Source organism: Pleurodeles waltl, chromosome 11 (assembly GCF_031143425.1).
Source record: "Pleurodeles waltl isolate 20211129_DDA chromosome 11, aPleWal1.hap1.20221129, whole genome shotgun sequence".
NCBI classification, from domain to species: domain Eukaryota; kingdom Metazoa; phylum Chordata; class Amphibia; order Caudata; family Salamandridae; genus Pleurodeles; species Pleurodeles waltl.
In genome coordinates this window covers 1,011,715,089-1,011,730,557 of record NC_090450.1, presented here as the reverse complement: position 1 = coordinate 1,011,730,557, position 15,469 = coordinate 1,011,715,089, and the positions used below count along the sequence as shown (strand labels likewise).

General features: G+C 52.8%; 1 protein-coding gene across 1 annotated transcript in view; it reads left to right on the top strand.

Moving 5' to 3' along the window:
* GLT1D1 (glycosyltransferase 1 domain containing 1) overlaps positions 1 to 15,469 on the top strand; it is a 472,314-nt gene that overhangs the window by 243,229 nt on the left and 213,616 nt on the right. The window contains exon 6 of the mRNA XM_069215368.1: positions 9,276 to 9,332. Coding sequence (XP_069071469.1) covers positions 9,276 to 9,332 — 57 coding nt within the window. The remainder of the gene's footprint in view (positions 1 to 9,275; positions 9,333 to 15,469) is intronic.

The following is a 15,469-nucleotide window of genomic DNA, read 5'->3' as shown; positions in this document are numbered from 1 at the left end:
CTCTCTCCATAGTCTCCTCTACACCCGTGGGTCACACTGTGACTCTCTCCATGGTCTTCTCCACACCTGTGGGTCACACTGTGACTCCCTCTCCGCGGTCTCCTCTACACCCGTGGGTCACACTGTGACTCCCTCTCCATGGTCTCCTCTACAACGGTGGGTCACACTGTGACTCCCTCTCCATGATGTCCTCTACACCCGTGGATCACACTGTGACCCCCTCTCCATGGTCTCCTCTACACCTGTGGGTCACACTGTGACTCCCTCTCCACGGTCTCCTCTACAACGGTGGGTCACACAGTGACTCTCTCCATGGCCTCCTCTACACCTGCGGGTCACACTGTGACTCTCTCCATGGTCTCCTCTACACCCGTGGGACACACTGTGACTCTCTCCACGGTCTCCTCTACACCCGTGGGATACACTGTGACTCCCTCTCCATGGTCTCCTCTACACCCGTGGGTCACACTGTGACTCTCCCATGGTCTCCTCTACACCCGTGGGTCTCACTGTGTCTCTCTATGGTCTCCTCTACACCCGCGGGTCACATTGTGACTCTACACCCGTGGGTCACACTGTGACTCTCCCATGGTCTCCTCTACACCCGTGGGTCTCACTGTGTCTCTCTGTGTCTCTCTATGGTCTCCTCTACACCCGCGGGTCACATTGTGACTCTACACCCGGGGGTCACACTGTGAGTCTCTCCCATGGTCTCCTCCACACCCGTGGGTCACACTGTGACTCTCTCCATGGTCTCCTCTACACCCGTGGGTCACACTGTGACTCTCTCTCCATGGTCTCCTCTACACCCGTGGGTCACACTGTGACTCTCTCCATGGTCTCCTCCACACCCGTGGGTCACACTGTGACTCCCTTTCCATGGTCTCCTCTACACCCGTGGGTCACACTGTGACTCTCTCCCATGGTCTCCTCTACACCCGTGGGTCTCACTGTGTTTCTCTATGGTCTCCTCTACACCCGTGGGATACATTGTGACTCTACACCCGTGGGTCACACTGTGACTCTCTCCCATGGTCTCCTCTACACCCGTGGGTCTCACTGTGTTTCTCTATGGTCTCCTCTACACCCGTGGGTCTCACTGTGTCTCTCTATGGTCTCCTCTACACCCGCGGGTCACATTGTGACTCTACACCCGTGGGTCACACTGTGACTCTCCCATGGTCTCCTCTACACCCGTGGGTCTCACTGTGTCTCTCTGTGTCTCTCTATGGTCTCCTCTACACCCGCGGGTCACATTGTGACTCTACACCCGGGGGTCACACTGTGAGTCTCTCCCATGGTCTCCTCCACACCCGTGGGTCACACTGTAACTCTCTCCATGGTCTCCTCTACACCCGTGGGTCACACTGTGACTCTCTCTCCATGGTCTCCTCTACACCCGTGGGTCACACTGTGACTGTCTCCATGGTCTCCTCCACACCCGTGGGTCACACTGTGACTCCCTTTCCATGGTCTCCTCTACACCCGTGGGTCACACTGTGACTCTCTCCCATGGTCTCCTCTACACCCGTGGGTCTCACTGTGTTTCTCTATGGTCTCCTCTACACCCGTGGGATACATTGTGACTCTACACCCGTGGGTCACACTGTGAGTCTCTCCCATGGTCTCCTCTACACCCGTGGGTCTCACTGTGTTTCTCTATGGTCTCCTCTACACCCGTGGGATACATTGTGACTGACTCTCCATGGTCTTCTCCACACCTGTGGGTCACACTGTGACTCCCTCTCCGCGGTCTCCTCTACACCCGTGGGTCACACTGTGACTCCCTCTCCATGGTCTCCTCTACAACGGTGGGTCACACTGTGACTCCCTCTCCATGATGTCCTCTACACCCGTGGATCACACTGTGACCCCCTCTCCATGGTCTCCTCTACACCTGTGGGTCACACTGTGACTCCCTCTCCACGGTCTCCTCTACAACGGTGGGTCACACAGTGACTCTCTCCATGGCCTCCTCTACACCTGCGGGTCACACTGTGACTCTCTCCATGGTCTCCTCTACACCCGTGGGACACACTGTGACTCTCTCCACGGTCTCCTCTACACCCGTGGGATACACTGTGACTCCCTCTCCATGGTCTCCTCTACACCCGTGGGTCACACTGTGACTCTCCCATGGTCTCCTCTACACCCGTGGGTCTCACTGTGTCTCTCTATGGTCTCCTCTACACCCGCGGGTCACATTGTGACTCTACACCCGTGGGTCACACTGTGACTCTCCCATGGTCTCCTCTACACCCGTGGGTCTCACTGTGTCTCTCTGTGTCTCTCTATGGTCTCCTCTACACCCGCGGGTCACATTGTGACTCTACACCCGGGGGTCACACTGTGAGTCTCTCCCATGGTCTCCTCCACACCCGTGGGTCACACTGTGACTCTCTCCATGGTCTCCTCTACACCCGTGGGTCACACTGTGACTCTCTCTCCATGGTCTCCTCTACACCCGTGGGTCACACTGTGACTCTCTCCATGGTCTCCTCCACACCCGTGGGTCACACTGTGACTCCCTTTCCATGGTCTCCTCTACACCCGTGGGTCACACTGTGACTCTCTCCCATGGTCTCCTCTACACCCGTGGGTCTCACTGTGTTTCTCTATGGTCTCCTCTACACCCGTGGGATACATTGTGACTCTACACCCGTGGGTCACACTGTGACTCTCTCCCATGGTCTCCTCTACACCCGTGGGTCTCACTGTGTTTCTCTATGGTCTCCTCTACACCCGTGGGTCTCACTGTGTCTCTCTATGGTCTCCTCTACACCCGCGGGTCACATTGTGACTCTACACCCGTGGGTCACACTGTGACTCTCCCATGGTCTCCTCTACACCCGTGGGTCTCACTGTGTCTCTCTGTGTCTCTCTATGGTCTCCTCTACACCCGCGGGTCACATTGTGACTCTACACCCGGGGGTCACACTGTGAGTCTCTCCCATGGTCTCCTCCACACCCGTGGGTCACACTGTAACTCTCTCCATGGTCTCCTCTACACCCGTGGGTCACACTGTGACTCTCTCTCCATGGTCTCCTCTACACCCGTGGGTCACACTGTGACTGTCTCCATGGTCTCCTCCACACCCGTGGGTCACACTGTGACTCCCTTTCCATGGTCTCCTCTACACCCGTGGGTCACACTGTGACTCTCTCCCATGGTCTCCTCTACACCCGTGGGTCTCACTGTGTTTCTCTATGGTCTCCTCTACACCCGTGGGATACATTGTGACTCTACACCCGTGGGTCACACTGTGAGTCTCTCCCATGGTCTCCTCTACACCCGTGGGTCTCACTGTGTTTCTCTATGGTCTCCTCTACACCCGTGGGATACATTGTGACTGACTCTCCATGGTCTCCTCTACCTTCGCTGGTCACACTGTGACTCTCCATGGTCTCCTCTACACCCGTGGGTCACACTGTGACTCTCTCTCCATGGTCTCCTCTACACCCGTGGATCACACTGTGACCCCCTCTCCATGGTCTCCTCTACACCCGTGGGTCACACTGTGACTCTCTCTTCATGGTCTCCTCTACCCCCGCGGGTCACACTGTGACTCTCTCCCATGGTCTCCTCCACACCCGCAGTTCACACTGTGACTCTCTCCCATGGTCTCCTCCACACCTGTGGGTTACACTGTGACTCTCTCCCGTGGTCTCCTCTACACCCGTGGGTCACACTAAGACTCCCTCTCCATGGTCTCTTCTACACGCGTGGGTCACACTGTGACTCTCTCTCCATGGTCTCCTCTACACCCGCGGGTCACACTGTGACTCTCTCTCCATGGTCTCCTCTACCCCCGCGGGTCACACTGTGACTCTCTCCCATGGTCTCCTCCACACCCGCAGTTCACACTGTGACTCTCTCCCATGGTCTCCTCCACACCTGTGGGTCACACTGTGACTCTCTCCCGTGGCCTCCTCTACACCCGTGGGTCACACTGAGACTCCCTCTCCATGGTCTCCTCTACACCCGTGGGTCACACTGTGACTCTCTCCCCATGGTCTCCACTACACCCGTGGGTCACACTGTGACTCTCTCTCCATGGTCTCCTCCACACCCGTGGGTCACACTGTGACTCCCTCTCCATGGTCTCCTCTACACCCGCGGGTCACACTGTGACTCTCTCCATAGTCTCCTCTAAACCCGTGGGTCACACTGTGACTCTCTCAATGGTCTCCTCCACACCTGTGGGTCACACTGTGACTCCCTCTCCATGGTCTCCTCTACAACCCTGGGTCACACTGTGACTCCCTCTCCACGGTCTCCTCTACAACAGTGGGTCACACTGTGACTCCCTCTCCATGATGTCCTCTACACCCGTGGATCACACTGTGACCCCCTCTCCATGGTCTCCTCTACACCCGTGGGTCACACTGTGACTCTCTCTCCATGGTCTCCTCTACCCCCGCGGGTCACACTGTGACTCTCTCCCATGGTCTCCTCCACACCCGCAGTTCACACTGTGACTCTCTCCCGTGGTCTCCTCTACACCCGTGGGACACACTGAGACTCCCTCTCCATGGTCTCTTCTACACGCGTGGGTCACACTGTGACTCTCTCTCCATGGTCTCCTCTACACCCGCGGGTCACACTGTGAGTCTCTCTCCATGGTCTCCTCTACCTCCGCGGGTCACACTGTGACTCTCTCCCATGGTCTCCTCCACACCCGCAGTTCACACTGTGACTCTCTCCCATGGTCTCCTCCACACCTGTGGGTCACACTGTGACTCTCTCCCGTGGCCTCCTCTACACCCGTGGGTCACACTGAGACTCCCTCTCCATGGTCTCCTCTACACCCGTGGGTCACACTGTGACTCTCTCTCCATGGTCTCCACTACACCTGTGGGTCACACTGTGACTCTCTCTCCATGGTCTCCTGTACACCCGTGGGTCACACTGTGACTCTCTCCATGGTCTCCTCCACACCCGTGGGTCACTCTGTGACTCTCTCCCGTGGTCACCTCCACACCCGTGGGTCACACTGTGACTCCCTCTCCATGGTCTCCTCTACACCCGCGGGTCACACTGTGACTCCCTCTTCATGGTCTCCTCTACACCCGTGGGTCACACTGTGACTCTCTCCATGGTCTCCTCCACACACGTGGGTCACACTGTGACTCTCTCCATAGTCTCCTCTACAACTGTGGGTCACACTGTGGCTCCCTCTCCATGGTCTCCTATACACCCGTGGGTCACACTGTGACTCTCTCCCTTGGTCTCCTCCACACTTGTGGGTCACACTGTGACTCCCTCTCCATGGTCTCCTCTACACCCGCGGGTCACACTGTGACTCTCTCCATGGTCTCCTCTACACCCGTGGATCACACTGTGAATCTCTCCCGTGGTCTCCTCCACACCCGTGGGTCACACTGTGACTCCCTCTCCATGGTCTCCTCTACACCCGCGGGTCACACTGTGACGCTCTCCATAGTCTCCTCTACACCCGTGGGTCACACTGTGACTCTCTCCATGGTCTTCTCCACACCTGTGGGTCACACTGTGACTCCCTCTCCATGGTCTCCTCTACAACCGTGGGTCACACTGTGACTCCCTCTCCACGGTCTCCTCTGCAACGGTGGGTCACACTGTGACTCCCTCTCCATGATGTCCTCTACACCCGTGGATCACACTGTGACCCCCTCTCCATGGTCTCCTCTACACCTGTGGGTCACACTGTGACTCCCTCTCCACGGTCTCCTCTACAACGGTGGGTCACACAGTGACTCTCTCCATGGCCTCCTCTACACCCGCGGGTCACACTGTGACTCTCTCCATGGTCTCCTCTACACCCGTGGGACACACTGTGACTCTCTCCGCCGTCTCCTCTACACCCGTGGGATACACTGTGACTCCCTCTCCATGGTCTCCTCAACACCCGTGGGTCACACTGTGACTCTCCCATGGTCTCCTCTACACCCGTGGGTCTCACTGTGTCTCTCTATGGTCTCCTCTACACCCGCGGGTCACATTGTGACTCTTCCCCCGTGGGTCACACTGTGACTCTCCCATGGTCTCCTCTACACCCGTGGGTCTCACTGTGTCTCTCTATGGTCTCCTCTACACCCGCGGGTCACATTGTGACTCTACACCCGGGGGTCACACTGTGACTCTCTCCCATGGTCTCCTCCACACCCGTGGGTCACACTGTGACTCTCTCCATGGTCTCCTCTACACCCGTGGGTCACACTGTGACTCTCTCCATGGTCTCCTCTACAACCGTGGGTCACACTGTGACTCTCTCCCATGGTCTCCTCTACACCGGTTGGTCACATTGTGACTCTCTCCATGGTCTCCTCTACACCCGTGGGTCACACTGTGACTCTCCCATGGTCTCCTCTACACCCGTGGGTCACACTGTGACTCTCTCCATGGTCTCCTCTACACCCGTGGGTCACACTGTGACTCTCTCCATGGTCTCCTCTACAACCGTGGGTCACACTGTGACTCTCTCCCATGGTCTCCTCTACACCGGTTGGTCACATTGTGACTCTCTCCATGGTCTCCTCTACACCCGTGGGTCACACTGTGACTCTCTCCCTTGGTCTCCTCCACACCCGTGGGTCACACTGTGACTCCCTCTCCATGGTCTCCTCTACACCTGCGGGTCACACTGTGACTCTCTCCATGTTCTCCTCTACACCCGTGGGTCACACTGTGACTCTCTCCATGGTCTCCTCCACACCCATGTGTCACACTGTGACTCTCCCATGGTCTCCTCTACACCCGTGGGTCACACTGTGACTCTCTTCATGGTCTCCTCTACACCCGCGGGTCACACTGTGACTCTCTCCATGGTCTCCTCTACACCCGTGGGTCACACTGTGACTCTCTCCTGTGGTCTCCTCCACACCTGTGGGTCACACTGTGACTCCCTCTCCATGGTCTCCTCTACACCCGCGGGTCACACTGTGACTCTCTCCATAGTCTCCTCTACACCCGTGGGTCACACTGTGACTCTCTCCATGGTCTTCTCCACACCTGTGGGTCACACTGTGACTCCCTCTCCGCGGTCTTATCTACACCCGTGGGTCACACTGTGACTCCCTCTCCATGGTCTCCTCTACAACGGTGGGTCACACTGTGACTCCCTCTCCATGGTCTCCTCTACACCTGTGGGTCACACTGTGACTCCCTCTCCACGGTCTCCTCTACAATGGTGGGTCACACAGTGACTCTCTCCATGGCCTCCTCTACACCCGCGGGTCACACTGTGACTCTCTCCATGGTCTCCTCTACACCCGTGGGACACACTGTGACTCTCTCCACGGTCTCCTCTACACCCGTGGGATACACTGTGACTCCCTCTCCATGGTCTCCTCTACACCCGTGGGTCACACTGTGACTCTCCCATGGTCTCCTCTACACCCGTGGGTCTCACTGTGTCTCTCTATGGTCTCCTCTACACCCGCGGGTCACATTGTGACTCTACACCCGTGGGTCACACTGTGACTCTCCCATGGTCTCCTCTACACCCGTGGGTCTCACTGTGTCTCTCTGTGTCTCTCTATGGTCTCCTCTACACCCGCGGGTCACATTGTGACTCTACACCCGGGGGTCACACTGTGAGTCTCTCCCATGGTCTCCTCCACACCCGTGGGTCACACTGTGACTCTCTCCATGGTCTCCTCTACACCCGTGGGTCACACTGTGACTCTCTCTCCATGGTCTCCTCTACACCCGTGGGTCACACTGTGACTCTCTCCATGGTCTCCTCCACACCCGTGGGTCACACTGTGACTCCCTTTCCATGGTCTCCTCTACACCCGTGGGTCACACTGTGACTCTCTCCCATGGTCTCCTCTACACCCGTGGGTCTCACTGTGTTTCTCTATGGTCTCCTCTACACCCGTGGGATACATTGTGACTCTACACCCGTGGGTCACACTGTGACTCTCTCCCATGGTCTCCTCTACACCCGTGGGTCTCACTGTGTTTCTCTATGGTCTCCTCTACACCCGTGGGTCTCACTGTGTCTCTCTATGGTCTCCTCTACACCCGCGGGTCACATTGTGAGTCTACACCCGTGGGTCACACTGTGACTCTCCCATGGTCTCCTCTACACCCGTGGGTCTCACTGTGTCTCTCTGTGTCTCTCTATGGTCTCCTCTACACCCGCGGGTCACATTGTGACTCTACACCCGGGGGTCACACTGTGAGTCTCTCCCATGGTCTCCTCCACACCCGTGGGTCACACTGTGACTCTCTCTCCATGGTCTCCTCTACACCCGTGGGTCACACTGTGACTCTCTCCATGGTCTCCTCCACACCCGTGGGTCACACTGTGACTCCCTTTCCATGGTCTCCTCTACACCCGTGGGTCACACTGTGACTCTCTCCCATGGTCTCCTCTACACCCGTGGGTCTCACTGTGTTTCTCTATGGTCTCCTCTACACCCGTGGGATACATTGTGTCTCTACACCCGTGGGTCACACTGTGACTCTCTCCCATGCTCTCCTCTACACCCGTGGGTCTCACTGTGTTTCTCTATGGTCTCCTCTACACCCGTGGGTCTCACTGTGTCTCTCTATGGTCTCCTCTACACCCGCGGGTCACATTGTGAGTCTACACCCGTGGGTCACACTATGACTCTCCCATGGTCTCCTCTACACCCGTGGGTCTCACTGTGTCTCTCTGTGTCTCTCTATGGTCTCCTCTACACCCGCGGGTCACATTGTGACTCTACACCCGGGGGTCACACTGTGAGTCTCTCCCATGGTCTCCTCCACACCCGTGGGTCACACTGTGACTCTCTCCATGGTCTCCTCTACACCCGTGGGTCACACTGTGACTCTCTCTCCATGGTCTCCTCTACACCCGTGGGTCACACTGTGACTCTCTCCATGGTCTCCTCCACACCCGTGGGTCACACTGTGACTCCCTTTCCATGGTCTCCTCTACACCCGTGGGTCACACTGTGACTCTCTCCCATGGTCTCCTCTACACCCGTGGGTCTCACTGTGTTTCTCTATGGTCTCCTCTACACCCGTGGGATACATTGTGACTGCCTCTCCATGGTCTCCTCTACCTTCGCTGGTCACACTGTGACTCTCCATGGTCTCCTCTACACCCGCGGGTCACACTGTGACCCCTCACAGCATCACCTAGTGCAGGTGAGATGCACCTGTCACATCCTCAGGAGCCCCGCGCGCGCCAGGGGGGTCTCCGCTGCTCACTCCCCTCGCGCTCGTGAAGTTTAGGAGGTCACTCCACACCGGATGTGCTAGAGCTGGGGTGTAATCCCGCATGTCTCCTTCCTCCTAGGAATACTCACCTCTCCGAGCCCAGCCTTCAGCTACGAGGACTTCCTGCGAACCACAGGTACCTTGTGCTCTCTGCTTGCTGAAAAGATTGATCGGATTGTAATGTCTCTGTGCGGATTTGTCTCTAATTTCACAGCATTATACACGCCCATATTTCACCTAGATGGTTTTATTCCTGTGGAATTCTTTCCAAATTACGCAGAAATTACACCATCCAATGGGATGCCGAGGTTCAGGCTGATTTTCTTTTGTGCAGATAATTAGTTTGATATGACGGTGCATTTAGGTGTTGGAATCCCTAAACCATTTTCAGAGCTTGTCCATTGTTAAATAAGGATTGTATTGATGCTAAATATTCTGATTGCTCTCCGGGCCTTTGTTATTTGCGCCTTGATGACATCACCTTCGACAGCCTCTCCCTTGTACAGATAATGTGTGTTTTTTTATAAATATGGGAAATTATTATTTTTTCTATAATTTGCATATTGTTCCCTACATAACTAACTTTCGTCTCTTCTTTTCACTGTGGACTACTAAATAGTATAAATACAATATTTCAGTTACTCTTTCTAATAATTACGTTTCTGGTAAAACAAAAAGGAAAAAAACATTTTTTTTCTTCGTTGACATTGCCAGATAATTTCCCCGCATTGTGATTATTTTGACTCTGGCCGAGCCCTGCACAAGTGTGAAACGCCTGCAGGCCATTTCCTTGCAGGTTTGCTTTCTGTGCAGCTTTTCAACGCAGAGCGTTCTTGGTGGGGAAAGAACAACCACGTTTATTCTGCCAAGAGTATCTTATCCAGAACCGTTTTGTTCTAGTTTAATGTGTGTGCAGCAGAAATTGTGACAGTCATGGTTTTCTTGCGGAGGCGTCACAGGAGAAACTTTTTATTCTTTGCAAAATTGTAAAGCTTCACTAAAAGTTTGTACTGGTTGTTTAATTAAAAAAGCTTTACAACCCGTATTGACGGTCTCTTATCAGATATACTGTCTGCACAGCATCGGGGGCGGTGTTGCCCCCAAGAGCATATGAGGAAATGTGACCCACCATAGACTAGATTGTCAGCAAATCTAATCACATCAATTAAGTCTTCTTGAGACATGATATGTTATAAACCATGATGGTTTATTAAATAATTTAGGTTTATTACAGAAGGCAACATGTTGTTAGTCTCTATATCATTCAAAATTCATATTAAATCATGTGTATTAAAGTCACATAATGCTGAAATCATTTACTGAATCAGTAATGAAGCATGAGGCTTGACCTGGGGTCGCTGCAACAGAATTGTAAATTATCTAAGTCCAGAATGGGCAATAAATCAGAGTGAATCTGTTCTCTGAGTATTAGGAAAGCAGCACTGGCTCACCTGTAGAATGTGCCCTCTTTTAAAGGAACATACACCAAAAAAATCACCCAGTCAGCATGAGGGGAGCAAAATGTCACACAGGGTCAGCAAATCACAATACAGAATAAAGTGCAAAAATATCTAACACTATCCCCTAAATGAATAATAGTGAGCCCCCTTTTGTCCTAATGTCATCAGATGTGACAGCAGACATGTAGTTGTATATAAAAACTTATAACAGCTCCTAACAAGTTATGACATGAATTGACCAACTGAGCTCCAGCAGAGAGAACAGAACAAACTGCAACAGGCCAGCTACTTCTAGAGCTGAGAAGGGCACCATGTTCATTCACAGAGAGCAAGCATGGGCACAAAACGTGTCACATTCAATCACGTTCTGCTGCACATTTTGCTGCTGCAGTGAGAAAATTAAAAGATGGTCACATTTGAAGTCCAAGATGGAGTATGGGCCTAGTTTGACCAAGCTAATAAAACATGGGCCCAGATGTACAGGGGCAGAAATGACGATTTCCTAATTGTGATTTCCTGCTGTAGGAGGCCGGCCCTCTATATTGTGTGCAAAGCTGGGCACACTGTGCAGGGGGTCCAGGCAGCCGCACGCTGTTTTACAGGAGTAAAAACTAGGCCACCTAATGCTCTCATTTTTATGATAGCTTGGTGGAGCAGTTAAGCTAATCTTGGAGAATTGCAAAGCATTTGTTGTACTCACAGTATCAACCATGCACCACACACACTCAAAGGAATACTTCAGATGTTTATAAAACCTTTAAGACCAAGATCATCAAAATCGAATCAGTACTTTTTAAGTTATGAATTTTTGAAGTTTTAATAAAAAATAGTCTTTCTGTGCGTAATTACGCATCATAGGAATCAATGGAAAAAATACTTTGAAAATGAATATAAAACCAGGCAGCGTGCTTACCAATGTCTCCTTTTGCAGGTATGTTGAGGTCGTCAGTGGGCACTATGGACCAGCTGGACAAGTTCGGGCGACTCCCGGTTGTGATGGCAGCAGCTGCCAGAATGTCATTGGAGCTGGTGCCAGGCCACTGCGGGGACCACTTGAAAATAGTGCTGCAAAGGTGGTCTTAAAGGTAAGTCCGGTGGGTTCCTTTGGAGTTTTGAGGTGGCAAGGGGTGGGGGACCCTTAGTACACAGCTGGCTTTTCGGTGCAGGGCACAGGGTGGTCAGGTGCACAGCGAATCGGTGAGCCAAGAGCTGTGTGCAAAGGTGCCCTTGGAAGCAGGAGCTAGGTCATTTTGAGGTCACTTGCAGGTCAGCTAGAGGGCACTCGGTGGGAGGTCCTGGTGGTTTTTGAAGTTCCACGATTGGGGCCTCCTCCTGGTCCTTTTACAGTCCATAATGGACTGTCCTTTGGGGTGTCTGACATGAGGAGAACCTTACCTAGGGCTATTGCACGGTTTGGCTACTGGAGGGCCAGGTGCCACCAAACGTGGCACACTTGCAGGGTTTGTCCTTCCGGTCTGTCAGGTGGAGTTTGGCCCAGCTGCGGCATCCGGTTGCATGGTCAGCCGCCGGTCAGTGAAGCGGCCTTCACTGGGTCTTTGGTTCCTTGTTGCAGTAGACTGATGCCTTCACTCTGGGAGAGATTTTTGGTGTTTTTTGAAGAGTGCAGGTCCTCTGGGTGTTTGTAGAGTCCGTTCAACATCCAAGCAACCCCTCAGCGGTGATTGTCGAGTCCTGTGTGCAGCAGGCCGGGTTTAGTGCCTTTTCTTGGTGCAGGAGGACTTCAGTTCTTGAGCCTTGGGTCTTCTTTTGTCCTTGGAATCTGATTTGTTGGTCTAGAGATGCCCACTAAATACTGTATTTAGTGGGCGTTTAGGGGAATACATGGTAGTAACCAATGGGCCATCTACCATAGGGTCGCTATTCCCACTAAGTGACCACTTCCTTTGTGCAGAGGTCACTTCCCCTCACCTGATTGGCTACTTTCCTTCCATGCAAGATGGAGGAAAATGAAATTGAGGGGCCACCTCGCATGTAACACCTTTGGGGTGGTGCAAGCTGGGGATGACCACTTCTCCTGTCTTTTGTGTGGTTTCCCGCTGTTGCTCCCACCAAAAGTGGAGGTTTGCAACGGGGCGGCCATCTGCTGCTAGCAGCATGCTTGGTGGTCGAGTTTCAAGGGCAATAAGCCCTTCGAAGCTCTCTAGCAGGGCAGTGCACATTCCTGACGGAGGGGTTGTTTGCACCTCTGCTGAGGAAGGGCTTATTTTCTGGGACCTGGAGAGCAGGATCTCTCACCCCAGGATTCCAGAATCTTGTCGGGTGGTAGCAGGCTGGTTGTGACCGACCAGAAACCACGCCAGGGTAGAGGCCATCTGCTGCTAGCAGCAGGTCTTGGGGTTGAGTTTCAAGGGTGGTAGCACTTTGAAGCTCACTGCCAGGACAGTGCACATACCTGCGGGAGGGGGTGTTAGCTCCTCCACCCAGGAAGGGAATTGTTTTACAAACCAGAGAGACAGGGCTCTCCCCCAAGATTTGTATATTAGCTGTCTGGAGGTGGCAGGCTGGCTGGAACCAGTCAGCAAACATGCCAGGTTAGCTAGCTTTTGCAGGGGGCACCTATAAGGTGACCCGTGGGTACATTTTGTAATAAATACAATACTGGTATTAGTTTGGATTTATCATTCCGAGTTGTTTGATACCAAACAACCCAGGGTTCAGAGTGGCCATCATGTTGCTGTGAAACTCGTACTGACCAGTGTCCAGCACATGTATTAAAATGGCTGCTCTGTTCACTTTCTATGTCCCAGGTTTGGCCCGGACACAGTAGGGGCGTATTGCCCATGCATCTATGCCCAAACATGCCAATATATTGCACCCTGCCTTAGGGCTGGAAGGCCTGCCAGAGGGGAGACTTACCTATATTGCATGCACTGTGTAGTGGACAGGGCACACAGGCAGTGTGCCATGTTAATATGTATACTTTCCTTTGTTTCCCGAAAGTCTCTCAAAAACAAATTTCATGGAATCCACAATTTCTATTAAATGGTGAACCAGGACTCTGTATTGTCCATACGGTTCCCCACCTTATTTCGGCGTGACGCCGTGACAGAGCTCAGCTCTCTTCCTTTTCTAGTTATAATTCACTGTGTTACGGTGCCCTTAATATTTGTGACAGGGTTACCAACACTTTTAAAACGGTGATAAAGTATTGCTGTTTTACGGCTGGAATTCGGTTGCAAAACAGTGATGCGTACCATATGGGTTTGGTATTTGGAAGGGACGCTCAAACATGCCCCTTCCAAATACTGCATCACAAATGCACATTATGGATTCTGTAACAAGTCTGTACATTAGAGTGAACGTTTTTCCAGTCGCAAACAGTACGATTTTGCAAATCAGGCCGTTTACAACTGAAAAGATACTTTGTACATCTGGCCCGTAAAGTGAAATCAAATATTTTTGGTTGCAAATCATTCATATCAGTAAACTGCCTTTATTTATTCATTAAAAATGTATGTGCTCCAACAATCACTTCGTCCTGGTGCACTAGGACTCACACTTAACCAATCACCATTGTGCCTCTAGCGCCTCGGGGTGAGTGCGAGACCTTCCCTTTCTGTGGGTGGAGTGAGTGCGACCTGCCCATCTGTTGCTCCCCCCTCCATCCCTCAGTTGTCCATCACAACTAGCAGTTTGCGCCAGGAGGGTGACAGTCAGTCAGTAATCAGCGTCCGCCTGCGCGTGATTAATGCGCACAGCGCCGCGTGCCTTCGCCAGGATCCCCCACAATGAACAGACGGATGTTGGGGAGGCGGCTGAGTAATGAGGCGCCCTCCGGGGGCTCCGCACAGAGATGGATGGCGCTCAGGGGTCTGCTTTCTATGTGCTCCTTGGAGAGGAGGGGCTGAAGGTAGTGACGCTGCTGAAGTGGGCCAACAAAGCTACTAAAGCGGTTCGACTCCAGCCTCGAGGGGTTGTGACTCAGGCGCCCACTTTTACGGTGTTTGTTTATTATCACATTGACGCAACTAATTTATTTTAAGGCATATTTAACAGATAAATCAATCTCTGCAAGGCTTCAGTGCGCTATCTAATCTAAAATAAAAGCAACTATGCATTCGGCTAAAGCTAGCGCACGGGCAGACCTGCAGTTATTACTGGTTAAAATATAGATATTCACTTTATACTTCGCCCTGGGCTGCCAGTGGGCATAGGCCTTGGCCTGCAGGTTGACTGGCACCATGGAGAGCCACTATAAAGAACCCATTTATGTATTTATTATGTTGTTAAATACTAAATACCAAAGGGAAATCTTTTTTTCTGTCAGTGTTTTCTGTAAAGACAGAAATCCGGGAGCCTTAGTTATGTAATAATCTTTGGTTCTAAGTCCCATCACTGAAGGAAAGTCCAGAATCAACTCATGGGGATGCTGAGCTGCCTTACTCAGGCGTGTGACCTCATGGCTGACTTCAGGGAGGGGCGCTGTGTGATCCTGGGCACACATTTCATGTACCCACCCTTCAGTATTTTAGGTTTACAAATGGGGTGCTTAGAAGCCATGTTCTAGCTCCATTAAATGCTCCACTGGTATCACTAGCATGTAGTGCAGTTTATGTTTAACTGATTGGCATCTCAATAGTAACCACAGAAAGGCTATTGTGGGCACCCAAACGTGCATTTTTTTATAGTCTGTCTTTTTGTTTTTGTGGTGCTCCTGTAGTCGGGGGTTCCGTGGTGCCCTTGCAGTCGGGGGTTCCGGGGTGCCCTTGTAGTCGGGGGTTACTTGGTGCCTTTGTAGTCGAAGGTTGCTTGGTGCCCTTGTAGTCGAAGGTTGCTTGGTGCCCTTGTAGTC